The sequence below is a fragment of the Carassius auratus genome, chromosome 1 (genome assembly GCF_003368295.1).
Source record: "Carassius auratus strain Wakin chromosome 1, ASM336829v1, whole genome shotgun sequence".
Lineage (NCBI taxonomy): Eukaryota > Metazoa > Chordata > Actinopteri > Cypriniformes > Cyprinidae > Carassius > Carassius auratus.
The window spans coordinates 6,007,998-6,024,375 of NC_039243.1; the positions used below are offsets into that span (position 1 = coordinate 6,007,998).

The window sequence follows — 16,378 nt, forward strand, 5'->3', positions numbered from 1 at the left end:
TAAAATCACTATGTTGCATTATTCCAGTAATTAAATTATTTACGTGGGAGACTTTGCAAACCGTCGAAACTTCAGTTCATTTTGCAGTGACTTTACAACGTTGTTTTGACAAAGTAATGTCAAAACAACGTTGCATAAAACGTTTGATTATTCTTCCACCTAGCAGTGCGTTAATTATACTATGAACGTTTTTGATTTATTATTATTATTATTATATATTTTATAGCTGTCAATGGAAAGGTACTACAGAACACTTTTTTTCACAACGTTATTTATTTTTACCAGTTGCTATGGTTACCTCCTCACGCTTAATAAATAACTAAATAAATATTTTGTGGTCATTGAAACGTTGTAAACTAACCCCGAAAAAGGTAATGTTTCCATTTTAATACGTTATTTGAGTTATAAATATGTCAGTTTATGGCCCCTAATGTAAAGCTGACTATTAGAAATCACGTTCACAAAAATTAACCATGGTTTTATTGTAGTAAAAGTGTAGTAACTTTTGCGTACTGATTACCATTTGTTTACCCACAGTTTTACAACAAATACAATGGTTTGAATATAGTAACCATGTTTTATTATTATTATTATTTGTGGTAAAACCATGGTTAATTTTTGTAAGGTTAAAAATTGTAAAACAGGAAATATGGAGGAAAGTTTACCCATGATGGGATTTCTCTAGAGAATAATCCTGTTTCTAGATCATTCTAATTGTATTATTTTTCTAGTTGCATCTAGTTCAGAGTCTATCCAATTCAATGAACACATGTAAACTTGAAAAGCTGCTTTATTTTACAAAGGTACACTCTTTCTAGCGTATACTTGCTCAACTTCAGATCATTGTAACCATCATCTCTCCTGTTCATCCATCAGTTCACTTGGGAGGCTCAGTGGTCTAGGCCCAGCCGAGGAGGCTTCCCATAAAACCTTCAAAGGGTGTGCATATAGTTCATAATTTACAGCTGAAGATAATTGTATGGTTACACACACACACACACACACACACACACACACAAAATGTTGGTCTTACTATATCAGTGTGGATATCTCATAGAAGTGATGATGTCTGCTAAACTCCAACGTTAAACCACAAATCTGTTGATATCAGTAGACTTTTGATACATTTGATACGTTTTGATACATTTAAACATCTTTTAAATAATGATCATTGCTTCAAATTTTCAAAATTTTAAAATATACAACAGGTATAGACAAACCACACACAAACTCATCTCCATCAAAATATCACAGAATACATTAGTTTACATAAACTAAAGATATTGTTAAAGGCCAGAACAAGTAGAAATAACCCCTTGAGTTAGCAGCTGCAACACAATGAAACAGTAAAAATTTAAATGGTGATATCTAAAGATTGGTTGAGAATCCACGTCCACAAAAAAATTCAAGTTCAAGTTCAAGTGGGGGCATATAGTGGAACGAAATACCCCTGCCTCACAGGACCACGGTGCTACATAAATATAGACATACAACACAACTAACCTACTGAGAGAGTTTGACTGTAAATATACTATATATAAATGATTACCCATACATAAACTAGAGAATACAATCTGTACAAAAGCTTCACATAACTACTTTACATTCCAGGTGTAGGTTCGTGTAGTATGCAGATGTGTATTCTCATTATTCCTTTAGCACATGCTTTTATGCAAGCGACACACACAAGTGTAGAATCCTACAAATTCAGTAAAGTGGGCAAGTTCAAAAACACAAGTGCCCGAGTGTGCCTGCAAGGGATAATATAATCAAGAAAAGCCTTTCTCTCTCATCTCTTTAAGTGTAAGGCGGGGTCTCTTCATTTTTTTTGGTCCTTCCCTTTGATGCTGAATTTAACCTCTGCGTGAGCTGGGAGGGGGGATGCTCAACAGGCCTCGCAACCATATCATTACCAATTTGTCTGAGACCGGGCACCACTGCTCCCTGGGAGAAAAATACAGGCTTGGTCTGGAGACAGGAGGCAGGGCTGGAAATAGCACGGAGGCAGGGCAGGGGACGTGCGGAGCGGAGCCAGCCAAGCCATCCATTTACTGTCTCTGGGAGCATGTGGAAGAGATTTTCCCCTGCCAGGTCTCCACCACAAGCATCACCATTAGAGTGCAGGGTGGAGACTGGGAAAACATGAACGTGGTTGTATGAAGAGAAGTTTCAGAGACATTGTCAGAGGAGGAGTGTGGGGCCGATAGAGCTCAGTTCTGCATGCAAAGCTGCGGGACACAACAGGCAAGTGCTTTCGAATTGGAGAAATCTCTCTTTAAAGCAATTTGCTTGGGAAAAAAACTATTTTAGTCGGTTTTGAGCTGTAATTTAGTTGCATCCATGTAATGTAATAGTACAAAAGTTATTAGAGATAATGATAGGTTTTCTCTTGTTGCCGTTGAGTGAACATATGTTGTGTACAATCTAATGTTCCTTTGTGGCAGATTTGTAATAAGAACTCATTTCCAATGTAATTATATTTCAGCCTAAATTGATTTGGAGGAAATCGATGCCTTCGTGTTGAATGATCTGTACAATCCATCATTCGTTCTGCGTCCGTCCTGAAGCTCTGTTTACTGTTTGTAAATAATGTATGTCGCTGTAATGAGGGTTATTGTGATGCACTTTGGGTGTGATGGAGCAGAGATGTTCTCAGACCTGAAAGCTTTCAGACACACAGAAAAGGCCGTTCCTGAAATCTTCTTGTTTCTGGGTTCAGAAGTCAATGCTGGGCTCAAACCTGAACATGGATGCTTTTTTTAATGTTTGGCTTTTCTCTAGATGGCATTTTAAAGTTGCGTCAGATGTTTCAGTTTTTAAATTATATGCTTTGCTTTATTTGAATGCATCGAGCACATAAAGAGGGTCAGACGATGTTTTGTATATATAAACCAAAGATTTCTAGCCAAAAGACTATAGAGAATATAAAAAGTGCATTAAAAACATAACAAAACTTGCTTTTACAAATTGAGAAACTTGATAGCTAATCAATATAATTGATCATATAATTAAACAGAACATTTTAAATGTCGATTTTCATTGTGAATCTAGACAAATATGTTGTAAAATGTAATTTATTCCCGTGATCAAAGCTGAATTTTCAGCATCATTACTCCAGTCTTCAGTGTCACATGATCCTTCAGAAATCACTCTAATATGCTGATTGCTTCTCAAACATTTCTCATTATTATAATCACTTGTGCTGCTTAATATGTTTGCAAATTTTTTTTCTTTTTTCTTTTATGAATAGAAAGTTCAAAAGAACAGCATTTATTTGAAATATATATTTTTTGAAACATTATAAATTACTTTACTGTCACTTTAATGTGCAAAATTAGTACATAATATGTGCATCTCTTAGACATAATCTTTTGTTTTAATGTGATGAAGCAAGTATATTATGTATATTAGTTTTGCTTTTAATATAAAAGTTTGGCCTGTGATATTCATGATAGAAAAAGCCTCTATTGATTTTTTAATGTTCAAATATGTCTATAATGTTCTATATTTAATGCACTTCTGTTTTCTTTTTGTAAAAGACAGTTCCAGCCACATCATATGAGAGCTGAAAACGCTGGCCTTTCATTATCACCGCAGAGGAGAGTAACCTACAGTGCCTTACAGGAGAGAGTCTTGGCAGGAAGTCAGTCATTTGTGGGAAGTTGCGAGTACTCATGGCATCGTCAGACCACCAAGGAAACAAGGACCCCACAGACACCTCCCGACCAGATGGAACGCCGTCCCCTGGTACATCTTGCCCCGTCCACAGCCACGCTGCTGAAGAAGCAAAGCAGAATGGCTTGAGGAAAGCCCTGGTCAGACATCGAGACTACGTCAAAATCTCAGTGCCTGAAGGAAAGGGCAACCGTTTGCCCTCAGAATGGTGGAAGACGTTCATCGCTTTGTTTTATGCTGTTTTGAACCTGGTTTTGACCACGGTTATGATCACAGTGGTTCATGAGAGAGTACCACCCAAGGAGAGCAGCCCACCTCTGCCGGATAAGTTCTTTGACTATATAGACCGCGTGCAGTGGGCATTTACAGTGACTGAGGTCAATGGAATGGTTCTGGTGTCTATATGGTCCGTTCAATTGCTCTTTCACAGATACAAGTAAGAGACATCACTCAACATTCTACTGATGACATTGTAGCCTGTTAATCAGCTCTGTTAGATTACATTACATGGATTGTTGGGGTTATGTTTAAGATGATGTAGAGCGAAGTGAATGAATCGTCTTGAGGGCACTTATAAAAATAAATTTTGCATTGAAGGAATAAATCTAATGAATATTATCAAGCCATTTTAAGGCACAAAAATGGTATAAAATTAAAGTCACTTGTAATAGGATCTTAAACTTCTGAAGATGTTGTTCATCAATTTCAGGTTGTCAAATAAAATAAAATAAAATTAATGCATTCAGCAGACGCTTTTATCCAAAGCGACTTACAGTGCATTCAGGCTATCATTTTTTACCTAACAAAATATAATTTATGTGTATTATATGAGGTATAGCATTGATAAATCAACAAAATCAAATAAATTGAATTATTTACTGGTCCTTCTGCTGTCCTGCCAGGAAGGGTCCAACTGATGTTACTTCTTACATATTTTATATTATTACACAGCTACATATTAACAACTTACACAAAGAAAAAAATAATAATAATAATAATAAAATGACTGAACAAAATGATGACAAGATGTGTGACTATTATCAAATCTAATTTGTTATCACAACATGTGATTTGTATCGTAGTTTATAAAAAACAAAAAGGCTTTGTAAGGATCAGAAATCCCATCCTAACCCACATCTGTTTAATGATGACAAAAAATGAGCTTTGTTTTTATTTTTCTGTTCCATAAAGGGCTATTATAGCAAGACGATATTTCTTCCTTCTGGGCACATTGTACATGTACAGATGCATAACCATGTACGTCACCACTCTACCCGTGCCTGGCATGCACATGGTCTGTGCACCAAAGGTAAACACCAATTAAAAAAAAAAATTCATATATTATTATTATTTTTTTTTTTTCAGCCGTTTCAGCCTCTTTCACATGATCCCCTCAGGATCTTATTCCTAGATAATCTTAGATAAGCAAATGCATTTGGCTTCTAAATCTGTAATATCCTCATCCTTCCTCAAGACAAACATCGCAGGCTTTACAAGGCTTCAGATTCTATCAGTTTATGGAATGCTTTTTTTTTTTCAAATCATGAATCATGTCACCAACCACTCATCTTTCAGCATTCAATATCCTCACTCATTTCTTCTCTCCTGCATCTGTCATTCAGCTCCAAGGAGATTCCCAGGCCAAGCTGCAGCGTGTTCTGCAGTTGCTCTCCGGCGGTGGATTATCAATCACCGGATCTCATCTGTTGTGCGGCGACTTCCTGTACAGCGGCCACACAGTCATTCTCACGCTCACGTACCTCTTCCTCAAGGAGTGTATGTTACTTTCTCAGATGGCTGACTTTATTTTAAGACTCAAATACAAAGACTGTCTGCTAATTACAGACTTGAGGTCACTGTAAGCAACTTTAGATCCTGTTTGGACACTGAGACACTTGCTGACCATTCATTTTACAGGTTCAAATGATTGATAACTGAATCTTGGTTTCTCTCTAGATTCTCCTCGTTCTTTCTGGTGGTACCATCTTCTGTGTTGGCTAACGGCTGCCGTGGGTGCCGTGTGTATCCTGGTGGCCCATGAGCACTACAGTGTGGACGTGGTGGTGGCGTATTTCATCACCACCCGACTGTTCTACTGGTATCACACTATGGCTAATCTGCAGGTACATATATCAGTAATACGAAACAATAGAGATGCTTCATTAAGGCTTTTATTAAATAAGGATTTTGGTGGTCTTCCTGTTATTTTAAAATACATTCTTGTTCGCATATTTGGATCTATTTTCATTTTGCATGTAGATCTTTTTGACCTCCAGCCTCATGTAGACAACTACAAACACACACATCTGAAACCACAGCGAAGCTCTCAGCTCAAGTTGCAATTTAGATTCAGGGTGTCATTAAAGCCAAGGCAACAAAAAGGGCCCTAAGCCTTTTACTGTGAGTGTTTACATGACTCAGTACACTGAGAATATCCGAATCCATTAGGCCGAGCATCTGAGAAATGACTTCCTGATTGTGGTAAAGTGCTGCACATTCGATTGAAGCCCAAATAGATATTTTAAACAGGAAAAATCCTTTTAAACTATCAAAACATCATGTTCATACTGTTACAAGCAAAGCAGCCTAGGATATCAAAACTGTCATATGCCAGTAAGGATATTTATGGTTGTTAAAATGCATCGACAAAATAATAATAATAATGAAAACGGAAATGCTTTTTTGTTTGTTGGTTGGTTTTGATTATTTGAATTGCTCCTAATTATGATTTAAATTCATATTTTCCTTTTTTCTCCAGACGTTAAAGTGTTCGCCGAACAACTACCTCACTCACACCTGGTGGAACCCCGTTTTTAACTTCTTTGAGAGGAACGTTCAGACCCATGTGCCCTGTTCTTTCTGCTGGCCGATCACATGGCCGCCTGCCTGTCTGAAGAACCCCTGTAAGAAATATTCCATGGTGCAGAGCGGCCGGGAGGAGTGACATTGTGAATTCATCACAATGCCTTGACCAGCATGTGGAAATGTTTTCGATTTCGCTTGTGGCTTTGTCAGTGTTTACAGCATACCAGAGACCAAAGACTGTTTGGCTATTGTTGCTAATTACATCTCTTGTAACGTTGGGCCAAACATAACAAAAATACTGTAAAACTCAGAATTATTTGACAAGTCATTGTTGATATTTTTACATTAAATTATATTCAGTCCGTGTGGCTTTTTAAATAAACACTTTAGTAAGTATTTGAAGGGCCTACTGAAAGTGTTATAGTAGGATGGGTTTTTGGAAAACAGATCTATTAGTTTGTGCATGCTTCTTAGTTGTCATATTTTTCCTTGTCTGTTTATTTAATTGTCCTCTTAATATATATTTGTCATAAAATGTGTCGTTCATTAATTTAATACACAATTTTATATTAGAAATGCATGCATTCTTTTTCTAATGATTCACGCCAACTGTTATTTCAGTTTCTTTTATTTTTATTTTCTGTGTCTTAAAAACATAATGACATTTTATGGAAATAAATGGTTTACAATAATACCTAGTGTACCCTGTGTTGTATGAAAATTATAAACACTTCTTTATATAGATAAAAAAAGTTTATGCAATTACCAATGTTACAAAAAGGAAATTAATGCATAACTCTGAAGATGTGCTCAGACTATCACTTTTTAAATGCTGGCAATATTTAATAACTGCTTATTTATAGAACAGAATTCTGCATTGCGGCTGTTTTTCTCTCATTTTCTAACACAGCAGCAAATTCTAGTCCAACTGAATGGGTGGAAACCTGTATTTATACAGTCTGTCTGTGGTGGAGCGCAACACTGCTGTCCATCAAACTCATCAAGAATTATGTAAAAACACATTTTAGTTATTTGAGATGTTATAATAGATCTCTAATTGTGTTAATTAATTAAACAATTATTATTTAACAAAAATAATATTTGTATAATAAATTGTGCCTGAAGATTCGCAAAGAGTTGGCAAAGATGGCCTGTCACGGCGCGGTAGAGACGGTGCCGTGGAAGGAAGCAGAACCTGATTTTACCAAGTGAGACATGTTCCTGGGACAACACCTTTGTTGACCCTGGAAAAACATTGTGATTAACCAATCAGATTTGAAGAACCAGTTTATAGATTTTGTGAAGTTTACGCTTACAATCACTGTTTGGTGCTTGTACATCAGTGTCATTCATCTATCAGTTCCTCTGGTTTTAAGGATCACTCATGGTTAAGGTTAGGTTTAGGTGTGGGGATATGGTCAAGACTACATTTTTTGATTAAAATGTTGTTCCAGGGTCAACAAAATATGTTGACCTAGGAACACATCTAACTCAGCAATATCAGGACGTGCTGGAAGGAACAAGGTCAGGGTCCAGATGCAGGGAAGATTCACTTTAATAAGAACGAAACCAAAAGGCCAACACACTGTGAGCACACACCCAGAACAGTGAGCAGCCATTAATGCTGCGGCGCCTGTGGAACATTTGGGGGTTCGGTGCCTTGCTCAAGGGCCCCTAAGTCGTGGGATTGAGGGTGGAGAGGGAACTGTACATGCACTCCCCCCACCTACAATTCCTGCCAGCCCAAGACTCGAACTCACAACCCTTTGATTGCCAGTCCCACTCTCTAACCATTAGGCCACGACTTCAAAAGTGTGTGAGAGTATGTGACAGTTGTATCGAACTAGTGACCAGGTGTGTGTGTAAGTGTGCGAGTGGGTGACACAGCTGTGCAGAGAGTCCGGGAGAATGGAAGTGGCGCCCTCTGGAGGTTAGAGGGAGGACCACCGGGTCACCGTCATCACAACTTACTGTTCAGTATAAGTTGTCATTACACAAAAATAGTTAATGCAGAGATTGACCAATAGCTGTATGGTGATAGCTGTATGGAAACAGCTGTATGGTGATGTGACACAAAACTGATGTTAATAATAATAAATTCTAAACAGAATACCAATCTGCATTTTACAGCACCCAGGTAGCAATTTTGGGAGCATGCCATGATAGCTTGGAACCTATTTTTGTTAAATCATATTCAAAATTTAAAAATACTGCAGGACTTTGAGACCATCTATACTTTGTTTTTATGAAATAAAGATATTTTATGAAAGATATTTCTGTTACACTACATTTGTTACACACCTTTTCTTACTTAACAGTTGGACAAAAACAAGTGTTAAATGAGTATACAGATTACATCTACAGTAATTTTATACAACATATATTTTATGAAAATATATAAATAAAACCTAAATCAATGTATTTACAAGTTTTTAATATTTTCAAGATCAAAGTGAGATTTTTAATCAAAACTTCCAAACTGAATTTTTTGGCTTTCCTTGCAGGCCACAAATTGTTGAGCTTTTTTTTTTTTTCTCTCTAATTGATCAAGTTTTGATCAGCAACACTATTCAGCCTTGCTCGTGTGTCATGGTACTACGAAGCCATGTTTTTAGTTTCCTGAGATCACTGAAACTTCTCTCAGCTTCTGCTGAGGACACGGGAGTGACAAGAAGCAGCCGGACAAGTGTTTCCACCTTAAAGAGACTGGGGACTTCTGGACACATCCCCTGAAGGATGCTAGCTGCTTCACTGCTGGACTGCATATCATGCTTTGATCTGAACATTGCCAATTGTGTGTTAAGGGATATTTTGTCCAGTTCTGGGTACATTTGTACCCCATTATTGACCACCCCCGTCCAGATTCCTTGGCTTCAGCAACCCTTCCTGCTCAAAACGTTCTCTGAACTGAATATCCACAACATCAAGCACTTTGTAAAACTCCATTTTTTAATATTTCAGATGGAGATACCTATTTACACAAGGTGATGTCACATGGACTACTTTGATGATGTTTTTCTTACCTTTCTGGACATGGACAGTAGACCGTACACACAGCTTCAATAGAGGGAATAAGAGCTCTCAGACTAAATCTAAAATATCTTAAACTGTTTTCCAAAGATAAACGGAGGTCTTATGGGTTTGAAACAACATGAGAGTAAGTTATTAATGACATAATTTTGCTATCTGGATGAACTAACCCTTTAAAGGTTTAAAACATTGTGTCATGTGTTTAGTCATTTCTGCAGTCATTGTTTTATCAAAAACATGAATTGGCATTGGCAGTAAAGAATGCATTTCAAAGTCAAGCCTTTAGTAAATATAGTGGGTTTGATTATCTCTGTCAATCATATGTAACAGATGTTTATTTGGTCATAGTAAAACGGTTTCGTGTGGCAAGGTAACCTGGTTTCTAATATGACTTGTAGCCATAGATGTCGCTGTTTCATCATTTATTCACTCAGTTCAGTAGGATAGGTTCAGTAGTAGGTTCAGTAAGATAACAAAATATAACAGCAAGTGACATTTATTGTATAGGACCCATCATTCTGTGGCCACTGTATGCACATGATGTATATAATATAATCTCGGGTTCATTCAAATGCTCTGTGCTTCATTTTAACTTTTGGCGCTTGGATATTTTCTGACTTCTGCAATGTGGTTTTCTGATGGCTTCTGAGTTTCTTATGTTACATAACCGAAAATCCCAAACTCAGTGTCCTCGGATACCCTTTCTGTGGACTCTCTTCACATTGTGTCAGAAGTTTGCCTTATGAAGAATTCATGAATATATCTTCAGCTCTCTGCAATGTCCAATATAACCGCACGTTTCTAATTTAAGTTTGCATGCAGGTTTTAAGGACGTTGTGAGCTTAGATCATTTATCAATGAAATGCAAACATTAAAAACCTTTATTAATCTTTTTTTTTTCAAACAACCTAATTTTACATCTCAGAAATATGAACTCTTAATCGTTAAAACGTCTAAATTCATTTTAAAATGTACTGTCTAATTGCACCAAACAAGATATTACACCAAGTGAAGGATGCAAACAACTGATTTCCGAGCATTTCTCAGAATAACTTCACTTTTAACTCGACTCTTTCCGGACGACGAGGCTTTTTTGGAAATTCTGTCCGTGTGAACACTTCATGGGAACAGCGGAGAGTTTCCTGCTTCAGAGTTTTCCATATCAAAAAACTGTTTTTCTGATTTCTCCTCATATTGATGTTTGTTCTGTGGGTTTCTGCCAGGTGCCCACGGAAGAGAGAGCAGACCGCAGGAAATGACACGCATCTGAGCAGCTGGAGTGAGTAAATGACATCACGAGCGAGGAAATGAGCTCTTAGAAAACACACAGCTGTCTGTCTGTTGTGTGCGGGACAGGACACGGGGTTGTTGTTTCGATCACAACATTGCGACGAAGTCAAAACAATTCAAACTTTTATATTACTGTATTTACATACGGTCATGATTATACTTTGTAATGATATTAACGTAATTGTTGATTTTCTGAGTACTATCCACTTCCACAATAGGCTAGGCTATGTGAGAAACAGTTTATCATTTTAACTGGACTTTTTAAACCTGGGTGAAAGTTAATGTTGTGTTTTATATTAATTTGACCTAGGCTATTTAATATCCGTAAATGTGTTTGAGATCAAACAAATTGGAACCTTGTGATGATATAAGCCTATATACAATATCGCTATGCCTTATAATAAGCTTGCAATCAAATAAAAATAAAATAAAAATGGGCTAATAGAGATGGATTTAAAATGCATGAATCGTGGTAATTTTTTAATTAATATTTAATTTAAAAACACAGTGATTAGTGCTTACATTGGTTTCATTTTCTTTGTATCTCTTACGAAAATAAACCATGGGTTTACTAGCCTAATTTAATAACCACAAATTAACCATGGTTTTGATACACTAACCAGTTTACCCAAAGTATTTGTTAAACTGGTTATACAAAAGGCCATCAAAATACGCCCTAAAAAATAATCATAAACCCATGGTTAATTTTCGTAAGGGACTGTTGCTATTGTGCAATATACTGTAATATTAAAAGCTCATCTAGTGGGTAATTTAGTTATTTATAATTACACTTAGCCTACCTTATTTTAATGCTTATTTAAGAGGAAATAAAATAACTTATTTACTGCAGCATTCAGCATTTAGTCCATGAGAAATGTTCTTTGAAACATCTATATGACGAGATCATGTGACAGATTCAGTATTTTCTGCTAATGTCCATTCAGATAGTTTAGTATGCTGATATTGTCGGTGTTAATGCATCAGATTAATCTATTAACCTACAGTAATACCGGATAGCTGCGCGAGACATTTCATTTCATTGATTTCATTTTCGTCCAGTAGATGTCGCCCTTCAACAAACATTGGCCAGTTAAATCCTACTGTTACACATCTATTGTTACAGTCCGACGATACTAACAAAAAGACAAACATGAGCACAACAGCCACAGAAGAGGGTCGAAACAACCCTTATTACTCAGTTTAGTTGTGAATTATATAGGAAACTACAATCATTTTATTAAGAACTACACTTTATTATTTAACTCTTCACAATCCGGTTTCAAAATTAGACCGTATTCATATGGGTTAGGAATTTATTACAAACACCAAATGCCAATGACTCGCCAGAAAACACATGATTGTTGTATTTGATGCGTACGGTGGCACTTTTGTACAATAAACATCGACAGCAACTCGATAAGTTTTACTGATCCTGAAATCAACCTACATGTAGTATGCTGTCATAATGCATGTTTTTTTTTTAAAGGCACTATGTATTTTTAGAGCCCAAATGTAAACATTTGTAAGGATAAAAATTAATGGCCTTTTTTTTTATCCTTTTTTCCTTATTATCATGTACTTAAAGCTGCATGAATATTCAAATGCATATTAAAATGAACACCGAGGTACAGTAACTAGCTGTATTTTATTTTACAGTCTTTTGAAGTTTCCTCTGAGATCCAAAGGGTATATTCTATCATTTCTAATGCTTCTTGTATAGGACGTAGAATTGCATTCTCTACTTACAGTGATAAAACATTTCAGGTGTATATAATAAAATGTAAAAGAAAATAAGAAAATACTGCAATCATTTTCAGTCAAAGATGCCTATTTATTTTAAAAAAAGACATGAAACAGTTCAAATGTGACCACTTGGAAGCAAAATGCTACACCAAGTTAACGCTTCAAAATAGGACAATGAATAATAAAAAATAAAACAAATCTGAAAATGCTAAAAGAAAAAAAAAGTGGAAATGTTTGCATGGAATAAACATGGTAAAGACCATTCTATTACCTACCAGAGAGACAGAGGTACATTGCAATTAAAGAAAGACTGCCAAGTGCTGGGGTAAATATATATAGATATATATCTGCTTCATTTGTCAATTTAGATCAATAAAATATAGGCCTCTGGGTACCCACTCTTTCACCTCTGTCCTAATGTTGCCTGCAAAAATACCAAGAAAAATGACATCCAGACATCTCTTTTTAAAAAGTACACATTGAGCATTATTTTACATCTGCGCAAGACTGAGAGGTCAATATCCAATACAAATAGTTATCAAAAAGAAGACTTTCAAATGTTATTTCTGCAAGATGCTTCAACAAGAAAAATGGCTTTCCTGTCTCCAAGCTTCTTTCTCATATACCATTATATATATATATAAAATAATGTTTAAAAAATCACTTAAAATATACACCGAGAAATCAAAATAAAGAATAATACAAAATAAAAAAAGCATTCAAAATAAACTTGAACCCAAGATGTTCGAGGAGAAAATCAAAACATTGATCCTTTTTTGCACCAATGTGTCATAATGCAAAACCCAACCTACGGATAAATTGTTTCCAGGGAAAGGTGTGATCCTTAAAATGTTGCGATACAACGCCGTGAGGTGTGTCGGGCCCCCGTGTTGCTACATTTTTGGGGACACAAAAGGAAGTGAGGGAGTGATGTAGTGAACACACAGAAGACAGAGGTGCCAAATAACTTAGAATAACTTAGGAACAGGTGTAGGAATGTATGTGTTTGTTTACATGTGGCCATATGTGCCCTTTACAAGCGGTCGAGGAGCATAATCAGTGCAACGCCTTCGGCTTGGGGAGTGAATTAAGGACAGAAAACAAAAAGGAGGGTTCAAACGAGTATTCACGGGTCTGTGTGAGGGCCTGTGTTGGTGATTGTCTGTTCTCAGTTCAACGTCTCTACAGCAGCGCCTGCAGCCGAGGAGCAGATTCAAGGACCGGGACCCTCTGGAGATTCCGCAGGGGTCAAGAAGTGACGGAGGGGTGAAAGGTTGAGGAATCTAGCAGGCCTCCATCTCTAAAAGGGGGCCTGGAGCTGCGGCCTTTGCTTTGCAAGAGGAAAAAGAAGTCCGTTTTCCTCCTGTAGAACACAAACGGAAAGAAAAACATGGTAAGTTGAATAATCTAATAAAATGTATATGTATATTCAGTGTGCCACAGTTCTGTTATGGATCCCAATGACTTTAATTGTATTGACAAAAACAGCTGAAATATTTCGAAATATTTAAATCAGTTTAATCCAAATGTCTAATTTATAGTGACAGTTCATAGTGTACAGTCTCTAAAACATTGTGCATGAAAAATTGCCTTTGAAAACATGTGACAGAAATAAAACCTAACAAAAGCACTGCATTGTAATTTTAATTTTTTAATTTTTACCATGCATTGTAATTTGTATATTGCACATTAGGACATTTAGAGCAAAAACAGACTGCAAGCTTTCAACAAACTGGCACACTCAAAAATGACCCAGCGTTATCATTTTGAAAGAAAAAAGAATCCCGCGTCCAACATTAATCACGAATCGTATTCTCAGAAACCCAAAGTCTTCCATCTCAATCTGTTTGTCCAATCTGAATCCCTTTTGAAATGTGAAATATTAAATGTTACAGGCTCTATTTTGGTCGACAAGCTGTATGGGGCTATTTCAGAAGTGCATCAAATGGAATTCCTGATCAAAGTGAGAAGCAGGAATACAGGAGCCAACCTCTGATGGATAGAGCGAGAGATGGAGAGAGAGAGAGAGAGAGATGGATAAAATGCCACACTAGTAGTGGGCTCCTCTCTGGAGCGGAGGTCGAACGCAACCTTTTTCTGCGGGATGTCAGTTTTGCTCCACAACTCCACCCTGGACCACTTTCACACATAAATACATTCGTACACTTGTATGGAAGGCTTTACCACATGTGGATGAAAGGCAACTCCTTTTCCAGGGAGCGCTGACCCTGGTGCCGAACCAACAGAGAGAAAGAGAGTCACTGAATAAAGTGAGCGGGGGCGCTTTTATTTACTTCCCCTGCCCACCCTTTTCATCCTATGAACTCAAAGCTTCCCTGTGCCCTGCGCCCCCTTCCTGGAGAGCGTTTTCCTTCCCAGCCGCAGATGAAAAAGCCTGGCATGCTTTCCTGCCTTTCCCCGCCAGCCTCCTGTTGGAAAGGGAGGGGGTGCGTCGGGGTGTTTGGAGAGGTTAGGACGGTGCCGTCGGGCCACGCTTTATAACTCCACTCCCGTACAAACGCAGGGATTCAAGAGCTACTTCCCATTCGTGCTGTGGAATGCCGAGGCCCGGCTCGCAGGAAATTAAACACTCCTCTGTATTCGAGGGCCAGCCGCTTTCAGTGCTTCTCTTCGGCTCGGTGGTAGCTCGGCGGTAGCTCGGCTGTTCTTTGAAGTGTGGGAGGTTAAGATAACAGGCATGGCCCTGTGTCACTCAATTGGCCTGTTCACCTCCTGAGGCAAATCAAAAAGCCTGCAGCTGGGACCAACACATCTTCCTTCCTTCGGTCTAACCCTTCCCTTTCCCTCTAAAACCAGAGAAGGTGGCTTTAAGTGCTCAGTGAAAAAGAAAAAACATTGCTCAAAAAAATTGGAGAAAATGTGCTTCGGTTTTATGTTTGCCGCTAAATTTTGTTACCAGCAGGATCTGAATGGCCTGTTTGTAGCTCAAATTATTTATCTTTCTGCATAAACAAGTACAAAATATGGGGGGCTGAGAAAAGAGTGTTGAATTTGTTGTTTTTTTAAATAAGTAAAAAAAAAAATACATGCCAGCACAACGACTTTTAACGACTTTTTACTTTTTAAGATAGAAATACAGTTAAGACTTTTTTTGGTCTTATATTTTTATGTAAAATACATTCTCTAAAAAGGCTTCAGTTTTGCTTTTCAAGCTAAATATATCTTGTTTCAAGATTTGTTGGTTGGAAAGTTAGTCAAAAAAAGCAAAACATTTTTTTTTACATTTATTTATTTTTTAGCAGTGCGCCTATAAAATCAAACAAAGGATGTGCGAAAGATTCCTGTGTTTGAACAACTTGACTTTGATTTTGAAGTTGATAAACTCTTGCTACCCCTCCATAGGTCAAGTGGAGTAAAAAACAATCAAAAGTGTGAATTGCTGAGAATTAACAGAAGTCGGAAAAACTAAGCGTACAGGCTTTTTTGGAAAAGCAGCCGTTTCTGCAGACACTTTGCTATATGTGAGGAACCAGAGAAGCGTTACGATTAAAACATTGGCCAGGAAAGACGAAGAGCCCGAATCTGCTTTGTGTTAAGCCTAGTCAGCTGAAAAGGTCCACTTTCACACCAAACGGACTTTGAACCAGTGACCTTGTGTTGTAGCACTTGGCTTCATGTCTGGTTTGGCAGCGTCCTTCAAGAAGTCCATAAAAATTCAACAGGCGCTATAACCAATGATCTGCTACGAGGACGACGGGATAAAAAAAAAACCTGGCCTGAGTAATAAAAACAGCACCTGGATGAAAAATCTGATTTAAACAAACCACTTCGTTCAGTCAGCACTTCCTTTGGCCCTGAGACAGTAACATTAAAG

The 16,378-nt window shown here is 37.3% G+C and overlaps 2 protein-coding genes across 5 annotated transcripts in view; one reads left to right on the plus strand and one right to left on the minus strand.

Annotated features, from left to right (window-relative positions):
• Positions 1–291: 291 nt before the first annotated feature.
• LOC113076133 (phosphatidylcholine:ceramide cholinephosphotransferase 2-like) lies at positions 292–7,104 on the plus strand. 2 transcript variants are annotated; one of them, XM_026251566.1, is made up of 7 exons: positions 292–371; positions 877–939; positions 3,540–4,111; positions 4,867–4,984; positions 5,298–5,451; positions 5,632–5,798; positions 6,434–7,104. In XM_026251566.1, the coding sequence occupies exons 3-7, from the start codon at positions 3,675–3,677 to the stop codon at positions 6,617–6,619; spliced, it is 1,062 nt and encodes a 353-aa protein (XP_026107351.1). In that variant the 5' UTR covers positions 292–371; positions 877–939; positions 3,540–3,674; the 3' UTR covers positions 6,620–7,104. The 2 variants fall into 2 exon arrangements, with proteins under 2 accessions (XP_026107351.1, XP_026111320.1); XM_026255535.1 differs by having other exon boundaries at positions 3,544–4,111.
• A 5,506-nt stretch (positions 7,105–12,610) lies between these two features.
• The window catches only part of LOC113044954 (lymphoid enhancer-binding factor 1-like), a 39,346-nt gene continuing 35,578 nt past the window's right edge, over positions 12,611–16,378 (minus strand). For all 3 annotated transcript variants that reach the window (XM_026205212.1, XM_026205043.1, XM_026205132.1), the window contains one exon: positions 12,611–13,906. In XM_026205212.1, the coding sequence (XP_026060997.1) occupies positions 13,827–13,906 (80 nt within the window). In that variant the 3' untranslated portion in view covers positions 12,611–13,826. The remainder of the gene's footprint in view (positions 13,907–16,378) is intronic.